The sequence below is a fragment of the Eleginops maclovinus genome, chromosome 18 (genome assembly GCF_036324505.1).
Source record: "Eleginops maclovinus isolate JMC-PN-2008 ecotype Puerto Natales chromosome 18, JC_Emac_rtc_rv5, whole genome shotgun sequence".
Lineage (NCBI taxonomy): Eukaryota > Metazoa > Chordata > Actinopteri > Perciformes > Eleginopidae > Eleginops > Eleginops maclovinus.
Window position 1 is genome coordinate 9,610,819 of NC_086366.1, and position 23,148 is coordinate 9,633,966.

Below are 23,148 nucleotides of genomic sequence, written 5' to 3' on the forward strand. Positions count from 1 at the left end.
CAAGCCGTACAGCGGAGCCTTATCAAAGCCTTACGGTCCATTATATCTCTGAAGACCTCCACCTCGAAGCTCGCAGCCTTCAAACGGCCTACTTCCCCGAAGACCACACAGCCGAAAACATTGCTGCTGGCCTGAGAGAGGGGCTTGCGTGCTGGGATCTCACTGAAGACAACCTTGTCTGCATAACGACGGACAACGCGTCAAATATGGTGAAAGCAGCACAGCTGAACGAATGGACCAGACTCCAGTGTTTCGGACACAGATTACATCTTGCTATTGGTAAGTTTCTGCTGAGAGAGAGAGAGAGTGTGTGTGTGTGTGTGTGTGTGTGCGTGTGTGTGCATGCACGCGCCTGTGTATCACTCTCTCCCACAAACACACACCACACTATTATTTCCCTTGTTCTTTAATGCTGTTAATTCTAGTTATGTTATGTCAACCCAACGCTGATGTACCCACCTCTCGTTATGTATTTTCTTTTTTGTTTTTGTCTTATGGTCTGATGTTCTTGTATGTCATGATGTATGTAACAATAGCTTTGGCAACACTGTTCCCATAGTCATGCTAATAAAGCAAATTTGAGAGAGAGAGAGAAATGGTGAAACCTTGTATCACACAACTGCAATTGTTTGAGTTACACTAATTTTACTTTTTTACTTAATTTTTTTTTCCTCCAGAAAATGCAATCAAAGATGATAGAGTATCCAGAGCAATAGGGCAGTGCAGGAAGTTGATGGGGCACTTCTCCCACAGTTGGAAGAAAAAGGCAGCGCTCACTGAGGCACAGAAGGAGCTTAAGCTTCCTGAGCACTCTCTCATTACTGAGTGCCCTACAAGATGGGGGTCCAAAGAGAAAATGATTGCCAGAGTGCTGGAACAGATGACAGCCATATCAAAGGTATTGTCAGGTGACCGACATGCACGCCCCCTCATCCCAACCTGGCAGGATGCTGCCGTGTTGAAGTCCATTCATAAGGCACTGCATCCTCTCTCCGAATTTACTGATGCTCTTTCTGGAGAGGAGTATGTGAGCATCTCCTACCTCAAGCCAGTTCTCCATCTTCTGGCAACATCAGTCTTGGCTGAAGATGCTGAGGACACTGATCTGACTAGATCAATTAAAACCAAGGTCCTGGCTTACCTCAACGACAAGTATAGTGACCTCATCACCCAGGAGCTTTTGGATGTTGCGTCTTTCATGGACCCTAGGTTCAAAACGCAATACATCAGCGCAGACAACCTTCCTGCCATTAAGGCCCGACTGAAGACAGAAATGGTGGAATCAGCAAGACGTACACATAATCAGGTTAATCCTTGAAAATAATTTTTCCACAAACACATACTATAATAGGTATATATAAGCTAACTGCAAAACTAATGTCTCTTTTCCCATCTGGCAGGAGAAGAGGTCTCGCACTGAAACCGCTCAAAATTCTCCAAGTGCACAGGCCTCTGGGGGAAAGGCAAAGAAGTCTCTTGGTAGTCTTTTTAAAACCAGTGTGGCCTCTTCAGCTTTGCCTCTGCCACTTGAAGATGTCGTGGAGGCAGAGTTGAATAGTTACCTGTTGAGCCCTGTCATTGACGGAGAGGATGATCCCTTAGCCTGGTGGAAGGTGCACAACATTCACTTTCCACGACTGTGCAAGATGGCCCGCAAATATCTATGTGTGCCAGCCACAAGTGCCCCCTCAGAGCGTTTGTTCAGCACTGGAGGGAATATAGTGACTTGCACTCGCTCATCCTTAAAGCCAGCAAAAGTTGATATGCTGGTCTTCCTAGCAAAAAACCTTGAGCTATGATGATTATGGCTGGCAGAGCCATACTCATTGTGCACTTTAGTTTGTGCTGTGTTACTGTTACTGCAGATAATCAAGATGTTCAGCCAGTTTTAATTTAAAGGTGTGTTTGTGTGTGTATACAATTGCTATATTATGTTTGCACTTTATGTGTAATGTTACTGACTAGTTTTATTTATTTAATATTATTTTTTAATTTAATGACTTTCTAGCAGTTCACAGATGTCGAAAGTCGAGTGTGGTAAAGCCACAGATTGTTTTTTATATATATATATATATATATTTCTGCACATTGTACTGACTTTCATTTTAATGTTTACACCAGGGTTCCTTGTCAGCACTTTATGCTCAGATGTTACTATACTATGCTCAGAGATGTTACTACTCAAAATATACTATTGTGTATGTTCAAATATACTGTTTTGATTGAATTAGTTGTCAGTCATCATTCATGCAAACTCATGTCATCATAACAGAGGTATGTCTTCCAGGAAAGAACAGTTTAAAATTAATGTAATATAGTATTGGCCATACTATATGATGTTTTGCTTGTCAATAATACAGAAGACAAAGTCCTTAAAAAATAATCGCATATCGCATCGCAATCGCAATATTGGCGCGAAAAATCGCAATTAGATTATTTTCCATAATCGTTCAGCCCTAGTGATATCTACGAAAATGCAACCAACTTAGCACATTCCTGATCACAGAAACACATGACCTTGTGTTGTCTCTTGACTGCATACAGAACACCCACAAACTGTTAAGTGTAACCAACAGCGTGACGTATGTCACAAGGCTCAAAAAGTATTTCTCATACCTATCACATACTCATTTCTAGTTATGTGACCTTTATTCTAGTTCCAATGCCAGAATTTGTGCATACTACAGCACTTAAATGTCGATATAGCTGATGATTTTAAGGATGCGTGTACACTCATAGCATGAGTATGGTGCGTGCAATATTAAGTTGCTGTTTTTAAATATAAAAAGTCCCCCTGAAAAAATCTCAAGACGTTAAGCTTCAACGATCTTTCTATCAAGAAAAACAGATCTACTTCAAAAACACATAGGACTCTTTTTTTCTTTTTCTAACTTTAACAAATAAGATGTGAGCTACAATTACAGCCCCCTTGTTCTGACAGCCTTCACTCAACTTGCTGATAATGAATAAAATATAACTTCTGAGGTAGCTGTGGAGGAGTCAGCTGGTTTTATGTTAGTCACAGATAAAAAATAAAATTCCAGTGGATGCAAAGCACAAATAAGTGTGTATGCCAATTAAACAGATTGCCATTCCATAAGTCCACAAGAAAGCACTGACTGTAGCACAAATGACTTCATGTTGTTAATGGAATTTAAAGTAGGTAGAGTGTCCCCACTTCAGTTGAATTTCACAATCCTTGAGAAATGTTGTAACAACTCACACATATTACAATGACAGAAATGATGACATGGAATTCAGTCTAATATAATATGCTGTTATTGTGGATAATTTAGTTTAATTAATTCTGAACACTGTTTAAATTTGCAAAGGGAGCTGAATGATGATGATGACAGTTAATTTACTTTCATTTCTCTCTGTCACCAAATGATGTCCAGCTGTCTCCTTTACCATTCTGCAGTCATGATGTAGAATAAATACCAGCAGACTAGCAATGTACAGAATTTAAAACCTCCGTTATTATTGAAGTCCACATAAAATATCATTATAAAACAAGGACAGAGAAAGACCTTCTTCTCTCTGGCAGTCTTACACATGAGTGTTTTGAAATTGTCTTTCTTTTTTAACATTTCTAACATTGTGTAGTTAGTACCCCAAGTAGTAGGCGGACAATAAATAAAGAGTCTCTTTTGTGATTCAAATACTGGCACAAATATAATGTAACTAAATGCATGTAGTATATATTAAGAAATGTACTATTTAATAAAAGAAGGGACCAGTATGACTTCCAAGAAACACTGCAGATAAAACACAGTAAAGCTTTGCTTTTGACTTGAAAACTCTGGCTGTTGTTCAACGTTGCTTTGAATGCCACAGGGACTGTCCATTGATATACATAGTAATACTACTGCAGAGCCTTCAACTGCTTTGAACTCACATTTTAGTAAAACTAGGTGGTAAATCATTTACACAGATTATCATTACAACCCAACATTCAAAATATACAGCAAGCTACATGTTTAGGTCTTTAAATTTGGCTCTTTGGTCAATTGTCTATAGACTAGATCTAAACCAATAGAAGCCCAGACTGTCAAAACAGCATTTACTGGCTTAAAGTCATCAGTATATGTTGATAGGTGACAAAACTGTCAATATACTAAAATGTCAATGTGGCTTAACTGTATATCATTATTTATCCTAACTGTATCTGTGTCAAAAATCCAGTATCAATTTGGAGCATCCTGTTGAATGACTGAAAAGTACACGATTCTATATTTATAATGTTTGAATGCTAACTTCACTGGTCAGGTAGCACACATGGAGGTTTTGATTTTGCACTGGTGTTTCTGTTGTTAATGCCGGATTTCTGTAATTAGCATCCGGGCTAATTTTCATTTACTTCACTGTTAACCTACCAATGAAAAGAAGTTGGATAGCCACAAGATTAAAGTTTCCCTCAGACCCTCAGCTTTCTATCAAGGTATTGACCTTATATGGTTAACTGAAATAACACAAGCACACACAGGGGACATGACTCATGTACCCACCAGCAGACACACTGGTCTTTTCAGCCCACTTTCAATTAATACTGAATAGTGACTCAGCCCTGCCAGTAAAGAAATTCATCCTGAACAATGTCCTCTAGTGAACAAGCCTGTAACACTTGACTCTGACTCTTCAGGGTGCAACATTTCACAGGACAATGTTTCCTCATGGTAACCCTCCTGTAACTACCGCGTTGAGCCTAGGAGTCCTTTAGTTGGACAAAGGTCGCCACCCAGTATGTCAAAAAACCATATAGTGACTAGTGAGTATTAAGTTCTAGGGTCTTCATTTGTTCCTCATATTGTTCATTTAAATTAATGTGAGCTAATATTACTGCAAACTGCATAACGTAAACTAATTGCAGTATAATAATAATATGCTGGAGCTCATTTAATTTAAAGTCAATTTCCATTTTACTTTACCTGACATCTTTGATTTTCTGACAGACCACAGAGAGGTCATTTGAATATAAAGTCTACAATATAGTCTCTGTATTCAACAGCAGCACAAGCTTTGCAAGCAGGATTAGGTGCAGACACAAATGTACTCACTATGTATTTAAAAACACACCACAATTGGTTTAAAAGCTCCACAAGTTCTTCCATGCCAAGCTAATCTCATCTTCACAAAATGTACAATCTCATGACAGAATTAACTGGTTCCTTCCCCTGTAAATATGAACAGTCTTGAAGCATAATAACAAATATAACTATTTAATATAATATCATGTATAATCCCAGCCTCAACTTATTGATCCTTGCACAATGCACAACTGGCCTTTTCACCAAGCCTGTGTAATTTTACAGCCAGACTGCTCAACACGTCCTCTGAACCTCTGAGATAATCCTCCGCTCACCTCATTATGGAATGATGCAGCAGCAAGGAATCATGTAAGCGTATGAGACAGATGGAAGACAGAGAATATATTTTTTTAGAGGGAGATGAAGAACTACTACTGAACTGTGCACTAATTATTGTATAAACCAATTTAAAGGGTCTACTGAGCAAAACCATTCATGCATAACCTACTCTATTCTAAGGTATTTAACCCACATGCACTGAAAGTGAAAAACTCACATGTTCCACTTGATACATTATCTGATACATGCATATTCGAACAGTTTCACTATTGATCACATCTTAATGTTATCATTTTTTTTTTTTTAAACTCCACCTACAGGAGCCCTGCCTTAGAATGCAATGAAATAAGAGTTTGTATAACAACCTTGAGATAGGGTGTGTGTAATCTGGTTCCAACCTGAAAATGAGTGTAAAAATCCCAGATGTAGGGGTAAAATGTTACCTTTGTAACCACCTGTCACAATTCCACCTGCCAATAGATTCACAAATCACGATGTGGGAAAAGGCATATGATCAAATCCAATTACTCTATCTATACGTTTAAACACGAGATTTAATCGTCAATGTACCCATGCTTCCAGCGTATAAATAATGAATTCCACTGGGGATAAACAGCCCAGTGTAGGCAGTGCTATTTCCTCTCCACTTTTCCCACAAAAAGAATAGAGCAACTGAGAAAAACAACATCTAACAAGTTAGCCAAAGCATGGTAGGATATCATTACTCGATGAATTGCTAAATTGATCAAAGCATTTGACGAGGCAAGGTTGAATACTCGGTCAGTGTCACATCACATTTCTGGTGTAGCCTGATCTGGGGTTTATGCAGTTAAAATAGCGTCTATTTTTATCAGCTGTGGTGGGAAAGTTTCTCTTTTTCATAAAAGTTGTGAATTGTTATCATTAACTTACCTTGTCAAGTCTTTGCAAGTGCCTAACTCAACTGAAATACAGAGACGTTTTGTTTTTTTGAGGGGAAATTAGCGGCCACAACTGCGACGCAAAATAGCGGATAAGATTGTTCTCCCGGATAAAAAGCTGCAGTGGCAGAAACAACTCACAGACGGCATTAAGCTAAAGTAAAAGGTGAAAACTATTTCTGGTCCTGTGTTTCAAAATAAATAAACACATACATGTTTGATGTTGTGGTGTTTTATTTTGAAGGATATGAATGAAGTATTTCCGGGGTTTCTCTGGCTAATTTGTTGCAGCAAAATTGCAAAACTTCCTTATGGCCGTCATGTGACCATCAAAAAAGAATGGACAGCCCACTTTGTTTTCATGTAAATGCCCTTTATCTAGATATGATCCCATTTATTTATTAATCCCTTAACTTTCCTTTAACAAACATCATTTATAAACTCAAATTTTGCAAATGCAGATATTTGGTGACCTTTTAAACTGCAAAATAAATGTTTGAATGTAAAAAATAACATGCTTGTTGTTGTTCCAAATTAAAGTGAGTCAGTAATCTAAAAGGAATGTGTATGTTGGCAAAAACAAGGATTAGAACATGGAATGGAAACAGAAAAATAAGTTATTTGTGGAAAAGTTTGGAAAAGGAAATGAAAACATTTTACACCTATGTGTCATATAAAGCCCCAGAAAAAAAATAAGAGAGCACTTCAGCATTATCATTTCCTCTTGTTTTATTATTTATATGTATGTCTTTGAATTATTCTTTTTTGTATTATTATTATTATTGTATTCTATGAACTACTGTTTAAATTCAACACACACTGAAATGGCTGCCATACATGTAGAGATAAAGATTGATATGCTGTATATGACACATAGGTGAACAAAGATAAATAAATATAAAACAGAAATATGAACACCAGTGTATATAATATTTTTTGTTTGTGACTATTGGGTAATACAAATGTAGATTATTTGATTTTCAATGCATACATTATATGATAAGTGTCTAGATTAAACAATAAAAAATGGGTACGTGTCACCCTAAATTGTGTACAGTATATGAGTTGGAAAGGTTAGAAATGGCCATAATAACCTAAACTAATACATAACTAATAAACATAACTCAAACAAGATTATAAATTGCATAAATCCCCATAAAGCAAAAATATTGAACTATTGTCGCAGAAAAATAATAATGCAATGATTAACTCTCTATTGACCTCGAGACACACAATCAATTATAAAACACACACATACACATGACCCAAAGGATATTGGTGCCTTCTTAATTTTCCTCTTGGAGTAATTGTGTTTACATTTAAACATATTTCCTAAACATTTCTGAATTTAATTGTTTTTGTTAGGTTTTTGTTGAAGCAGCTACTGATTTACATGATTTTATTTGACAAATTAATATAAATATATCCCACCACCACTAGCAACAACAACAACAAAAAGTAAGACTATAAGGGATGTCTGTTTAATTGCATGAGTTCCAATCCAGTCCATGAGCAATGAAGATGATATGAACTGGTTTAATCTAGTTGTAGTAGATTTAACTCCAAACAGATGTTTGTACGGATGTTGCAGTGGTGTGGCATTCGTTTCCAGTTTTACATCAGACACGCTGCCGATAGGCTGCAGACAGTTGTGAGCTCCAGTTGTAACCAGAAGAGGGAAACCACTCACCACTGAGATGTAGAGCCTCATAGATGGACAGCGAATTTCAAAAGGCATCATGTTAAAAATAAGAATAAAACACAGCATAATAAAAGGAAACCAGCCTTTATAGTGGAAAGAGAATACTGCATGTAAATAATTGTTAAATTATTGAAGAGGGTTCTGTTGATTGCATTTCAGCATCAGTAAAGAGAATCAGTCAGCAAGATGAAAGCAAGTGAGAGCAAGAGAGGCTGGCATGCAATAAAAATCATAAACTAAACCAAAACTGGACCCGTGAGATTCATATCACTGTTCTACATGAATACATAACATATATGAATTAAACATATCCTACCCCTAAGTTTACATAAATGTAAAAGGTCAAATTTGTCATCTCCTCTTTCTTTTAGAGAGTTGAAGGGGAAATATGCCTAGAATTTTACCTTTGTGTTTCTCTTTTGTGTCACATATGTGATGCTTTGTGTTATCATTCATCAAGTTTCATGCACCACTATAGACTACAAAGGTCACAACACAAATACAAGTGTAATATTCAAGCATTGTGGAGGCTGGATGAACAACACACTGACTCTGTGATAAGATAACTTGGCAGTGTTATTCATTTTGTTTCTGACCTGGGGTAAACATTAAAGAACTGTGTCAGCAAAATTAGAGAGTGAAAACGAGATTGAACAAGGAAGAAGAAGAGGAGATGAAAGGTGACAGATGGAATGGGGTGACAAAAAGGTGAAAAGGGAGTAAAAAAAAGAGCAGAAAAGGAGAGCAAAATCAGGAACCAATAAAGATATAGGATGGGAATTGATGACACATGTTTTAGATAAAGAAAAGGTGAAAGGATGAGAGAAACGAGATGGATTGGACTAGAAAAGAAGGGGGTGACATGAGGATAGGAAAGAACTGAAGAAAAGAGGATCAAAGGAGAAGAGCCCTGGATGAGGGGTAGATGAAAGGACTGACAAGAGGATGAAGAGATGGGAAGAGGAAAATAAAAAGAGGCGTGGGGAAATTGAGGCTCAGGGTAGGAGCGAGAAAAAAAGAAGCGGAGGGAGCTGGAAAGAGGAGGTGGGGTTGTGATGAGTCATCGGTAGACTTTCAGCCCTGGTGGGCCGGGTTTCTGAGGGGGCGGCAGTGTGACACATATGCAGAAACACACACAGAGGGATGCCTGCCTTCGTGCTGCGCATACGTCTCCTCCTGCTGTGGAGGCGGCTGGAAGACAATGCAGGGATGCCACTGGGACATACCATTTACACACTTGTGCACATGCAGCTGTTTCTCTGTGACACACACATGCACAAAATGATGAAGGCTTAGGGAGAGGCCTTGTTAGCACTCTTGAGGATAGATGAATGGTTTTAAACATGGTCAGAGCTAGAAAACAGTCGATGCAGCTGAGGGAAAGAATACCAGAGCTGCATGCACCTCCTGCCTTTCTGCAACACTCATACATTCTTTCCTCCATCATTCATAATTTATTAGGTGGTGCATATGCAGAGGCGGATGTCATAAAAAGGGAACTGTTAGAGAAGATGAAATGCAAAAAATGTATCTCATGGCATGACGTTAACATGTATTGCTACATTCCTCTTTCTGAGGAACTCAAAGGCAGAGATGTAGCTTCATGGACCTTCAAATAATTGCTCTTCTCATGTTCGCCCAATATGCTTAATGTTCTTAAACCATATATAAAAGGCATGGGAGTTTGTGTGAAGCAAGACAAGCTGTCATGTCACCAAATTAACACACTACAGGGAAAAGAGAAATTAAAGCTGGTGAACATGTGGTGCATTTACAATATGCATGTTAAGAATTCTACATTGAAGAAGGGGCGGACACCCTGCAATAATTCACCTCTGACAGAAAAATGTGTCTCCTTTTCAGTGCTGAGTCGATCTCAGAGTTGCCATGCCAACAGATTGGGGAATTCCTTATTCTGATCTAGGCCAATGTGCACAAACATGCTACACACATGCAAGTGCAGGCAAGCAAACAAACACACATGCACACTTTTCCATTAGGGAATAACGGTTAATCAATAGGATCAATGTGTGTGTGTGTGTGTGTGTGTGTGTGTGTGTGTGTGTGTAGACAAGAGCAATCAACCAATACCTAGTTTAGCACAATCAAATAATCCTGCATCATCAGACATCAAGCCTAGCATATAGAGAGAAAAAACACTCGGATCACCATTGAATCTTCAAAACCTTTGTAGGAATCTCTATTTATTTTTTTAAACTCTCAATAAATTCATACATCTCTCGATTAGAGGAGTGGACACAGTATGTGAGTAACATCTGACTTTGTGTTTGTGTGTGTATGTTGTGGGTTCCAGCTGCCTTCTGCACACCTGCATATTTGGTATGTGCTTACAAAATGTGATGGAGACACATAATGAGACAGAGACAACATGGGTAGAGTGTGTGTGTGTGTGTGTGTGTGTGTGTGTGTGTGTGTGTGTGTGTATACACAGCTGGGTGCATAAAATAAGTATCAATGAATGGCATGTGACCATATGTGTACACAGGTATGTATACAAGACAAGGGGTTGCGCTGAGATGCTTTACCATTAAATAGATTGTAACCCATAACTCACAGACAGAGTAGTATAACTTTGAAATCCATTGTTCATATTTTGAATGAGAGCTAGATTTTAGGTTCAGTCTGTAAACTTTTCAACAGTAAATCTTACCGAAAATATATTTTTGCTATGATTATCTGTATAGGTCCTAATCAGAAAAATATGATATCCCCTCAAGGAGCATGAAAAAACACAGCCACTTTACTGATTACAATGAATCTGAGTTTAGTGACTTTATAATTGGGTAGTTTTTGATGCTGCTTCTGAGTGGTGGGTGTGTATCTGTGAATGCATCTATTTTGCATGTATGTGTTGATACATTATGTATGTAAGTATGAGATGGGAAGTAGTATGTCTGTGTGCATGCATGCTTAAGTACACGTGCCAGTAAGTATGCCTGCATATGCAATTGCATGTGCATGCACACTATAAAATCACATATACATCAGTTGAATCATGGATGTGTATCTGGCATGCATGTAAACCTGCAGTACTGTTTGAGTGTGTTTGAATCCATGACTGTGTGTGTGCGAGTATGTGTTAGTCGCTGTCTTCTCTCTCCTGGGTCTCGGCCAGGGAGCTCTCATCAATATTCTCCAGGCTCTCAGCACGCTGGATGCTGAGCTCAGACAGAGGGATGCTGGGTAATGTAGTCTGTTCGGGGTAGAGCCAGGGCTTGAAGCCAGGGTTGTGTCTCTTCTTCCAATCAGAATACTTCAAACAGGCTTTGTGGATCTTCTTCATTGCCTAAAAAGATAATAAATAGACAACATACATAAACAACATATTTGTTATGTTTTATAGATCAGATTTAATCATTCACAACCACAGCAAGCAGTAAGGCAGTAAGATTGTACAAAATGTTTAATCCTAAATGCTTTTATATGTACTACAGTATGTGGCACATCAATATTGTTATTTTCATCTTGTTGAACAGCTATGTTGTCCTATATACTCAGAAATACTAGTGTGTTTCTGGAATGTGTAGGACAGATTATAAATTGGATGTATTAGTGCCGGTGGATTAAAAGGTCTGCAAACACATAACACAGAACCCCTGTTAATCTGTAAATTTCTTACCCGAGGAGCAAGGAAGTGGGAGGACTTGTTGACAACCCACTTGGGTAACGAACCTGCAAGGACACACAAGTAAACCGAGGAAGAAGGAGAAAAGGTTTGACAATGAAAAGTGGAACGAAAGAGGAAGAGGGAAGAGACGTAAAAGAGGGATTTAAAGTTAGCTTTATTGCATGTCATGTCCTCAAAGATCAAAGTGGAGCTTAGTAACTTGCTCCTTACTACCACACACACATTGAATAAAGGCATTTACACTCTGAATAAAGGCATTTGCACAATTAAAAAGTGTGTGATAGCAAAGAAGTCAATTAAAGGGAGGATCAATTTAATAGGTGAAAAGAGAGAAGGGAGAGAATGAGGTGGCTGAGTGAAATAGACTCTGTCCTTCATACGGTTTCTATGGCGACTCATTTGACATAAAGGCAGGGGAATGAATCATTCATTAGAAATATGAGCGTCAAGCACGTGTGTGTGTGTGTGTGCGCGTGTGTGTGTTTTATTCTTGGTTTTGAACTTCTATTTTTCCTCTTCCGTACGAGCCTGTCCTTGTGTCGATTGCCTTTGTGTGTGAATGTGTGTGTATGTGAGTGTGAGCTTGTGTGTCCGACTTACCCCTTGGATCTACCTGAGCCATGTAAGTGAGGGTACAGCTGTTGGCTGGTCCCTGGCTCTGGACCATGTAACCAGTCTGAATGGACACAGCTCGCACTTTGTCCTTTTTAGGAGGGTATTTCTGTAGAGAAAACACACAAACACCCACATAATTATAATCCCTATTCATTGTAAGTACTAACCTTGAACAGGAGCAGCAGCCTACTAAAATCATTATTATTACTTTAAATTGGTGGCTTCAGATTTCAATATTGCAGTATATGAATGACACACACATGCACAAAAGCAGAGCAGATTCAGAAACCACTACTTTAAAGAAAACTGTATTAGCCCTTTGTGTCCATCAGTCAAATGGAAAACATTGTGCATGGTAAGCTTTGGGATTCTGGGTTATTTGTGGGTTTCTGATGCCAGTATATCACATTTTCTGCTTCAGTCATCTTTCTGGTGCATATTCGGTCCACACTGTGAATAACACAGCAGTTAATGCCCACTGCTGGCTTCTTTGACTACATATCTAAGATTATTATTCATGATGATAAAGTACAGCACTGGTTAGCCTGTGCTAAACCCTAGGCACACTGCGACACAGAGAGAGCAGCAGTCAGCTAAATGAAATGTACTGTAAAGAACCTTTATCAGAGAAGAACTTCACATAACTGCTTCACCATTTTCCTTATTATTCAACTTAAAGTGCCCGCACCTCTGTAAGAATTTATGCTGACAGTGCAAGGACAGTTGTTGTTAAACCTTACATCTGCAGGTTTCTTGGGATTCAGGGAGAACATTATAAGATTCTGAGGTAATGTTTTAGAAGAGATCAGAGGATTTTAAGCGAAAGTCACCATAAACACAAGTTCACAACCTGGGATCTAGTAACTTACAATCTGCATTTTCTTTCAAATATATATTTAAAGAATAATCAACATAGAGTCTAGAGTCATGACAGCATCTGTAAGGCTGTGCTTAATGTAAAGTGTTGCTTTGTGAGTGGTTGAGCAAGCTAAGCAAAAGAAGTCATTTAAAATGATTTTAAATTGAAGTATGTACGTAAATGAGGAAAATGGACCTTAACATTTGATATGCAGAAAAACCTTTGATTGAAAAGGTGGAAAGAGGTTTTTTTAACATCGTAAATTACCAAAAGGACAATATACTAATCACTTAATTGGCTTATCATTACTGTTTTCACTTAGGCCTATGAATTCTTCAGTAGTTTGACTTCATAATTCATAATAAACAATTGTATTTCATTAACTTCTTCTTAGGTTGAAAAGTAACTTGTCAGATAAATGTAGTAGAGGAAAAATAAAGCAGGAACTATCGCTGAAATATAGTGAAGTAGAAGTATGAAGAAACATTCAAATAAAATACTCAAGAAAAGATCAAGAACCTTGAACTTGTACCAAAAAGCAGCACTTAAATACATTTAGTTTGTTACATTCCACCCCTGGCATGCCCGTATTTGCTCATTAAAGCATTAAACATAAAGTCCAGCTGAGGTAGCGTTGCAGGTACAATATTAGTAAAAAAATTACCAAAAGCATTTTTTATCCATCCAATAATAGTGCTGTCATCTCTGGAGCCAGGCTGCCATTGTGGCTAAAAGAGGGCTTAATAGATAACCGGATAAATTAGTCATTAGCTGTATCCCTGATATACATATATAGGCCTCACTGGCAAAGACAAGTTAGACTAACACAGTTACTTCAGGGCAGTGTTATGTGGATCTCGAAGGGTGATTGCTGAAAAACTGACTGAAAATACGTAGTTATTTATCACGGGAAAGAGTGTAGAGAAATGTGGTGTCAAACACACGATAAGTGGAGTGACTCCTGGCAGTGGACGTGTGATCTCAGCTCTAAGGATCCCCTTTAGCTGCACTCCACCAGCCAAGCTATCAAATTCTACTGATTATACAGTGACCTTGGCTAATCACACACACACACACACACACACACACACACACACACACACACACACACACACACACACACACACACACACACACACACACACACACACACACACACACACACACACACACACACACACACACACACACACACACACACACACACACACACACACACACACACACACACACACACACACACACACACACACACACACACACACACACACACACACACACACACACACACACACACACACACACACACACACACACACACACAGAATTAAGTTGGTAGCCACTTATTGATGCAGGAATGCGGAAGGGGTAGGTGGAAGTCAACAGCTATGAGTCACATGAGAAGTCTTATCCTATTGTAAACATCATATTAGTGAGTGAAACTGAGAAACCGTTATGGAGAGGGAAAAAGAGGCGGAGAGAGAAGCAGGAAAAAAAGCGAGAAAAAGACAGCAACACAAATGGAGAGAGTTATAACAAAAAATTGAAACTATTTTGATATTCAGTTAATCAAATAAGTAACTTTTCCTTTCCTTTTCCTATCTAAAACACAACATAAAACATTATCTGGTTGCAGGTTTTCTTTTTGTAATGCATTTTAAAACAGAATATCACTTGGTTTTAGTCGGACAAATCAAGCTGTTTATGGACAATTTATAAACGAGACAATTGGTTTGCAGATTAATTGATAATAATTGTTTTTTTCACCTAAGAGGAAAATACATTACTGTCGCTTTGTTCCTGTTGAACGCGGAAACACAGAAACAGAGCCAAAGTACAGTCTGAGGCCTGATTCCGAACTTGACGTCACTCACATGGTCTCTGCCTTCTCTAATAAGCCTTTGTTTTACTGGCCTTTGGCATTTAAATCGTTCTGATTCTTAAAAAGCACCACTAGAAGCTGAACTCTAAACACAATGCATTCAACTGAATCACATTAACTACCTATGCTTAAACTGAAGAAGTGCAAGCAGACAGTGCATCCATCTTGCTTCCAGCCAGGTAAAAGCATTCAGCAAGAGGCATGGGGTGCTCTCTCTTTGGAAAGGTGCCAAACTGTCTTTTCTTTCAGAATGCAGTAGGTATTTTAAAATGACTGACACACACAGCTTTGCATTGCTGCCTTTCCACAAATATTTAAGGATTTTTATTCATACAGTACAACGCCCTAAGCTTGCTTAACTGGATCATGTTGGCTCACCTGATGTGCGCTCATTTCAAAAAGGGCCGTGTGTTTCACAATGCACTTTTGAACACATATGGAGGAAGTGAAATGGGAGCAAATGAGCAGGGCCCCAGCTGAACAAATCTAACCTGTTTGTGTGTGTGTTTGTTTTTACTCACGGGATGTTTGACAGAGTAGTTCATGATGATGTAATCTTTCCCCATTGGTAGCCAGGAACGAAGCGTGATGACATCCCGGTTCCGAAGAGGACTCGGACAATTCCCTGTTAAAACACAGGAGAAATCTGATGAATTAAACAGTGAACTGTAGATGTATGTTCACTTTCTGTTTAACTCTGCTTCCCTCCAAAGCCCCAAATCATATTACTAACAAGTGAACGCTTTTCTTTAAGCAGCACTCGAGTGTGTAACATACATGAGTAGTAACCAACATCCGCATTGACCGTAAGCTTCCCGATGTCGAACGTCTCAATGACGTTTGTGTCCCATTTTCTCCTGTATTCAATATCATGGAGAACGTCGTACATGGTCTCAGCAGACACATCCTTACACACCATCCGACACTGGAAGAGTAAGAAGGACAGAAAGAGACAGTGTTAATTTTTTTTAAAATAACTGAATCACAGACTAAACAAGATTTATACGTAATTCATGCAATTGCACTTATCATGCAGAACATTTCAGAACTTAGACTAATGCAAACTACGGAGTAAGAAAATCCATTACATTTGAATGAAGTTGCATCCAATAAATTGATAGTAAATTGTAAACTGATGTGTAAATGATTAAAGATTAGATGGTGTGAAAGTATCAGTGTCAGAAAAAGACAGTGTGGGTTTCAGTGTGTGAGAAAGAGAAAGAGAGAGAGAATATTAGGAGAGAATCAAGAGACAGGCCGCAGATGAGTCATTACTGGACCTGAGCTCTATAATGGAAAACAACACAATCAGTAAAGAACAGAAAGACATACAGTTTGTCAAACTGTAGCAGGAGGTTGGATTTCAAAAAGGCCATACTCATCCCAGAAACTAAATTAAAAAAATGTTAGATAAATGATAGGGCATATAAGAACATCTAAGAGAAATACATTATTTATACATAGGTGTTGATGTGGAAGAGGTATGGTGTAGTGTGTCACAGCTTATTAATGAAACCATAGGGACTCCTCTACTCATGTTGTCTTTGGAGTAGATGGCATTGTACATATACGTGCTGTGTAACGACAAGTCTGCAGCTCTTGGGTAAAGCTGTTACTACAGTTACAATTACCAGGGGGAACTAGTCTTAAAAATAACAAACAGAGGACAGAGAAATGAAGGACATAACAAGACACTCGGAGCAAGTGAGAGGCCAAGCTCGGCTGAGCCAGAGAAGAATAGTGAATGAAAAAGAAATGGTTGAGTGATGATTTGAACTCCCATAATATATCAGTACAGAAGGGTTGGAACTCAATTTCTTTCCCTTGATCCCAAAGGCTTAATTTATGAAAATGATCACAACATGTACTCTTCATTTGGCTGTACAGCTCTCTAAGGTGTAAAGGCTCATAATAATTAACTTTTATAAAAAAATATATATCTGAATTGCGTACTCAAATATGAATCTGCAATACCTTTAATAATTACACACTAAGAATTATGTCATATACAAAAAGTAAAAAGAGTTACCTAAAGTCTACAGCAATGCTAATTCTGACACTGTCAAAATAACAGTAGCCACTAAGTGCATAATAAAATGAGGCACTCTGCATGACTTTTTTTTACACTAAGTTTTATTATGCATGACATTAAAGTCTTTTATTCTGGTAGAACTGTGATGCAAGTAAAATATAATGGAAAAGGCCAGGAAATATAGCACTTACGATTACAAAAACAAGCTAATCGTTCAAATTGTGGTTAGTGATCGTAAAGTCATCTGATACTGAGCCTCAACCAAATTAATGCCAGTCTATTTAAGAGACAGCTGCAGAATGGCATTAAAGGAAAACAAAGACTATAAAAGAGATTGCATGATGATTCCTGCTGGTAGCAGTGATGGAAACTTTTTGTTTAATAGGCTACAAAATGACTGGCTCGTTTTGACTCATTAACATGAACTACAAAAACACGTACGAGTACATACAGTATAAAGGGATAAAGTTTACATGAATTGTGCCAATTTGTTTTATTTTAGTGTACCTTAGCTGAAATAAAACAAAAAAAAAGTTTGAATGTTATGCTTGTTATATCTACCGAAGGCAACAATGACAGTGCTACACTACCAGTAAGGTCTCATATTTGATATCCATATGTGTGCGCGAGTGTGCGTGTGTGCAAACAGATTGGCTCAGTATTGTAGGTCACAAAGACCAGGGAGAATAATGGATGTTATGTATCCAAAAGGCAAGGTGAAACAGGAGTAGGAGGAGGAAGGAAAACCAAAAGAAAAGGCAACAGAGGAGAACTCTAGATAGAAGAAGGCGTACAGTGCAGAAAGAAGACATACGCCAGGAAAGTACATGTGTGTATAATTCTATTAAACACTAATTCAGTGAAGCTAACAGATGAAGCAAGGAGACAGAGAAACAGAGAGGCGGGTGAGAGGGAGTTCAGAGATAAAGCAGAGACAGAACGAGGGAAAAACGAAGACAAGTAGGTACACAAATAAAATGTGTGTTGTGAGGCTTTTTTCCTGTATTGTCCGAGTCCACGCTGCCCACTCAGATTGCACCAAGTGACCTCTGACCCCTGCACATCCGACCCACGCCACCCAATACCTGTTCCCTCTCTTATTCCCTGTCTTACTCACTCGTGTCTCCCTGACACTCTCTTTCTTCCCCTCCTCCCTGGGTCCCTCCAACCTGTCAACTCTCATCGTTGCTCCCGTGGGTGCCAATACATGATGGCAGAAGACAATTATGAAACAAGAAAAGATAAAAATGTGTACGTGTGATTCAGAGCTGGGCTTTCCCTGTTTGGGGGAGCAAGCAAACCCAGGTATGTGCTTGACAGTTTGTCAAACTCAAAAACAAATATACTCTTATACACACCCACACATAGTGCATTGTGTGGGGAAGTCATGTGCTGACAAATGAGTTGATGTTGTTGATGACAGTTACAGCTGTGATTACACAGTGATACAAAAGTCTTGAATATGGCAGTGGCAATGATTACAATGTGGCTGATGATAATTAGTCCGCTAATGATAATGATGATTGCCAGTATGTTCTCTCTCACTTTCTGATTGGGATGTATCACTTTTTCCTTATTGATATTAATGCTATAGTGTAGATGGAGACAGGAACGAAGGAATAGTCTCAACACACATTAATCATTCGGCACGCATCAGCAAAGATGCATGCTTTTATTTCGTCTATGAATAGAATAGCTGTATCTGTGGAACTGCTGTGTGCGCCTACCCTTACCCACACACACCTATGCATTATTCGAGTGAGTACTCCTAGTGTGTGTGGGTCTAGGACTGACCCATTATACTTGTGTACCAGAAGGGTGTTAATGGGATGCATTGTTGTCAAGCCAAACTATGTCATCTAAAACTATTGATTTGTACATACTGTTTGTAATACATACCTGTTATTTCCTTTGATAGGCTGCCTGAAGAGAGATCCTTTTTTTAAGCAATTCTACGTCACATTCTCTTGCATTTTATAAATTGCATCTTTGACTTATTTGTATATATGCTAATAAAGATAGACAAAAACAACTATTAGCATGATCCATACTAACCATGCAAAACAAAGCTCTTGTAACGGTTATATTTACATGAAGATAAAGGGAAAGGTATCCCTGTGACTTTATCTTTATGTAAATATAACTCCAAATGTGTCTGTGTGCACTTTCTACTTGTGTTTGCAGAGCTGTCCTGGGGAAACACACCTGTTCTTACCCTCTGCGCACAGACACAGACACCCACCCACACACACCCACACACCCACACACAAGTTATTCCCAACTAATGCAGACATAATACACCTCTCCTTTGTCACACACAGTATATACCCTGAGGAATCAAACTGGCAAATGAGGACCTTTCCAGCATCCTGATAGCCGTTTACACATATACACCCCCCTCCCACACACACACACACACACACACACACACACACACAAAAAAACAAACAAACATGAAAATACACACAGACCCTTCCTTACAGGTACAAAGACACCGTAGTTGTAGTTGGAGGGGGGGCTTGGAAAAGCCCTTGTCAGTTTTGGCCCCTGCTCACCCTTACGTACACAGACACACACCCATGCATGCACACACTAATTTATTTAACAAAGTAAACACCTGGTGGCTTGCGCACCTACATCAGACCAGGATGCACCAGCAGGAAAGCACACACACAGGACAATGTGTTTCATTTTTATCTATGGGTCAATGCTTGCCAGAATAAATTACTGGTATCAGATTATAGTGTCAGTTTAGAAAGTACTATAAAGGTTGGAAATGTGGAGGCAACCTCCCAAAAACTGTCAGCTGTGAAGGACAATCAGTCTTAAAGTGCAAGTGACAACACTACAAGAGCTTCTGAGCCAGTTTAGCTGTACATTACATGTCAATCAGGTTTGAGGCCACAGTAGAGACTATAGTGTGCACCGGCAAAGTCTGCACAACCGATACAGCGAACATATATTATTTGACTCATTTAATACAATTGCTGGGTGGATCTCATTGGCTAATAGATTTGGTTGTTAGATGCAGAACAAATCACATAGTCTACATTGGATGGAAATCTTATACCATCTTTACAAACATTTATATACAACCTAAATATATATGAATGAATGTACTGTGAAAAGGAATTTATACTAACAAACAACAAACTTTATCATGGCTTACACCACTTTTTGTATTAAACTTTTACTTTGTATCTTCATATGTGTGGAAAGTAGGGAATTAGTTGTCCTGGCACAATAACAAAGCATTATTAATGACTGGTGAAACTTAATGCGTGTTGATGATACAGCAGCAGTTAAGTTTCCATAGATTAAAGTGACACTGCCGTCGTAATGACTGCTTCACATCGAATCCCAAAAAAAACTGCCACGCTGCCACGAATGCTTTCTCACTGGATAGCAATATTTCTTATCATATGCTTTCACCAGCCTATCGCATTATTTGCCTTACCTAAACAATGATCAGGAACCACTTTTTGTTCCCACCTACTGTACTGCACCTTGTTAATGTCTAACTGTAGCCTGCACTAGGGCAGAGCTACAACTAGTTTATAATTTAGTCAATACAAGAGAAAGACTGACAAATAACCAACACAAAATATCAAAGTCCAAAGAAAGGTATTTGACCTGGTTGTTTCTCATTAAACCCCAAATGACTCAATGTAGAAGAGTATGAAATGGAAAAAAGCAGCATATGTCAAATTCAAAGAGATGTAACCACGTAATAGAAATGCAATTCATAACTGAACCTATTGGTTTATTTTCTGTTTTTGTGTCTATCAGCAATGTTCTATTGTACCGTTTTAGCTTTTGTTCACTTCCTTGTGCTGTGTGGAATCACAAACTGTACACAAAACCAGCTACACAGAAGTGAACAATGAGAGCCGACATATAACACCTTCCACTACACAATATGCTTTTGGGTAGAGACTTGAAAATAGTTTCACTGGCAGCGTGTAATGGTGTCTCTCTGGAGCATTAAACCTGACTCCTGAGGCTCTCACTTCTCCATGATACCAGGCATTTTGAAAGTGTGCATTAGGCGATGTATTCACACTCCTGCCATTGCACACATTTATAAATACATAATTGAATCCAACACAGGATGTGTGCACTAAACTGTGATATTAAAAAAGTTACACATTGGAGGTTTAAAATTTGCAATGTTCGCATAATATCCTAACTATTAACCCTTTTTGTTTGTTTGCTTAGACAGGGACAACAAAGAACGATGTGTTTTCTTAATAAATGTCTTTGAAATGCAATGAATGTTAGTGGATTGGAGAATCCTCTGCATGAAGCAAAAAGCATCAGTTTAAGCATGTCAGCAGTTTGAATCATATGGGAATTTAGAGAAAATATCACCTTCCAGCCAAGAAGGTGTTTCAACAACAGTTTCTATTACCTCAAGAAGAAAGTTAACGCATATGAATTGTATACGTTGTCATATTTAAACACATTTTGGGACTTCTGTGAAATGTTAAACAGTGTCTCACCTTAATTTTGTGAATGGACTTCCCTTCCTCCAGACCTTGGGTGAACACCGTGATGCCCCCCTTGTTGTGGTTGATACTCCAGCCTTCCTCGCACAGACACTCCGCCTTGAAGCTGGCAAACGCCCGGTCATCCGGTATGGTCACAGTCTGTCCAGACATTGCTTGTTACCGGGGTGGAGGTGGGAGAAGAGAGGGGGTAGTGAGACTCCTTTCGGGCCCGGGGGGATTGTCGGTGAGCCGGGGATATGAAGGCAACGCAGAGAGCCAACCACTTTCTTCTTCTGTGGGAATAACTTGTCTAATTCAATTTCCTCCTTGCAAGAAGCTGTTGTAGGCTGCACCGCGTCTTGTGATGATCAGCGTGCGTGTATGTGTGTGCGCATAGAGGGAGGTACAACAACCGCATCCACCCTGCACAAACTAATCAAACAGGGGGGTTATAAGCAAAGACTCACACAGGTGAGAGCAGATGTATTAGTAGATTCAAATGTGGCTTTTTTAATTGATGACGGTGGTTGAATAAGTTTTAGCGAGGTCCTCAGAAACAGCCACTCTTGAGCCAAACCATATGTTTCTGTTTCCGCTTGTCTCTCACCGATTTTATCTCCCACTTTCCGTGTCTCCCTCTTCATCCGTCTTCCCCTACCTTTGCCTTTCTTTTCCCTTCTCTCAATTGCAGTCTTTCTTGAGCTTAGGATCATTTGCAGCGGCTCTCCATCGCTGCGTCGCTGCTGTGGCAGGTGGTGGAGGAGATGCGGTGAGAAATAAGAGGAAGAGGGGAGATCGAGGGGGGGAGAGGTGGAGAAATCAGGCTGAACAGGCAGGCGACGCAGGGGCTGCTACAATGGAAACGCCTCCCTGTGCTGCCTTCAGGCGCTCCTCGTAAAACAGCGACAAAGACCTTGGGTTGGATTACATTATTTTGTAGAGTAAATGAATGAATACATGTAAATACATATATATATTTAGTTGATGAAGAGGGAGTCTACTTTACTGTATCATAAAAGAGCTGAAATATAACCTCATGCCATATCAACCTTTGTTTTTTGCACGTTACTTTTTTTTATTTAAAAATAAATAAATTCTTTGTTTAATTAATTGGCTTCAATTTAAGGCAGTCTCTATTCATGGATTTATTTTAAACCATTTAAACAGAAAGAGATTGCAAACATTAGCATCCTAGACTGTTAATGACATCTTCTGTAAAGTGCATCCCACTACAGCTACTAATGTTAAGTTCACGTGAATGTGTTTGAAAACATTGTGAAATACAGAGTTACCCACAGTTGATCGCTTACATGTTGGGAACCTAACCTAGCCTAGCTTATGCTAACTCTGTTGGAACTATAGTTAATTGGAAAACATCATTTTATGTGCACCAATGTAAAAGTGGTGTATACATTACATGAAATGAATTATACACAATTGTTTTCAAACTATATCCTTATTATGGTAGCTCTTACCTTAAAGCTGGAGAAAAGAGGAAAATAGTCAAGGTGTAGCACTTTGGAAACAGATCTGCATTGCACATCAAACAGCCTAACACATTGGAGTGAGAAGGGCCCTAGGCTTTTACTTGGACATATTTAACTATATTTTTAAGCACTTCTTAAAGAAGCTA

At 38.8% G+C, this 23,148-nt stretch overlaps 3 protein-coding genes across 3 annotated transcripts in view; 1 reads left to right on the top strand and 2 right to left on the bottom strand.

Annotated features, from left to right (window-relative positions):
• The window catches only part of LOC134879997 (arf-GAP with Rho-GAP domain, ANK repeat and PH domain-containing protein 1-like), a 48,684-nt gene extending 42,288 nt beyond the window's left edge, over positions 1–6,396 (bottom strand). The window contains 1 exon segment of the mRNA XM_063906627.1: positions 6,279–6,396. The gene's annotated coding sequence lies outside the window, so the exon portion shown is untranslated.
• On the top strand, positions 122–2,227 carry LOC134879795 (E3 SUMO-protein ligase ZBED1-like). Its single transcript, XM_063906309.1, has 3 exons — positions 122–279; positions 678–1,306; positions 1,401–2,227. The coding sequence occupies exons 1-3, from the start codon at positions 207–209 to the stop codon at positions 1,797–1,799; spliced, it is 1,101 nt and encodes a 366-aa protein (XP_063762379.1). The 5' UTR covers positions 122–206; the 3' UTR covers positions 1,800–2,227.
• Positions 6,397–10,159: 3,763 nt separating the features above from the next.
• On the bottom strand, positions 10,160–23,148 carry stard10 (StAR related lipid transfer domain containing 10). The gene is made up of 8 exons (XM_063907783.1): positions 22,991–23,148; positions 22,123–22,428; positions 21,528–21,947; positions 15,771–15,918; positions 15,515–15,618; positions 12,238–12,358; positions 11,629–11,681; positions 10,160–11,295 (listed from the first exon to the last, which is right to left on the bottom strand). The coding sequence occupies exons 3-8, from the start codon at positions 21,684–21,686 to the stop codon at positions 11,089–11,091; spliced, it is 792 nt and encodes a 263-aa protein (XP_063763853.1). The 5' UTR covers positions 21,687–21,947; positions 22,123–22,428; positions 22,991–23,148; the 3' UTR covers positions 10,160–11,088.

Excerpts from the sequence above, each read along its gene's own strand:
- LOC134879795 (XM_063906309.1), top strand. The coding sequence starts at position 207 with ATGGTGAAAGCAGCACAGCTGAACGAATGGACCAGACTCCAGTGTTTC. Across the intron at positions 280-677 it reads CAGATTACATCTTGCTATTG|AAAATGCAATCAAAGATGAT; the intron begins GTAAGTTTCTGC and ends TTTTTCCTCCAG. Across the intron at positions 1,307-1,400 it reads CAAGACGTACACATAATCAG|GAGAAGAGGTCTCGCACTGA; the intron begins GTTAATCCTTGA and ends CCCATCTGGCAG.
- stard10 (XM_063907783.1), bottom strand. The coding sequence starts at position 21,686 with ATGTCTGGACAGACTGTGACCATACCGGATGACCGGGCGTTTGCCAGC. Across the intron at positions 12,359-15,514 it reads ACTACTCTGTCAAACATCCC|AAATACCCTCCTAAAAAGGA; the intron begins GTGAGTAAAAAC and ends TTTTCTCTACAG. Across the intron at positions 11,682-12,237 it reads GGCTCAGGTAGATCCAAGGG|GTTCGTTACCCAAGTGGGTT; the intron begins GTAAGTCGGACA and ends GTGTCCTTGCAG.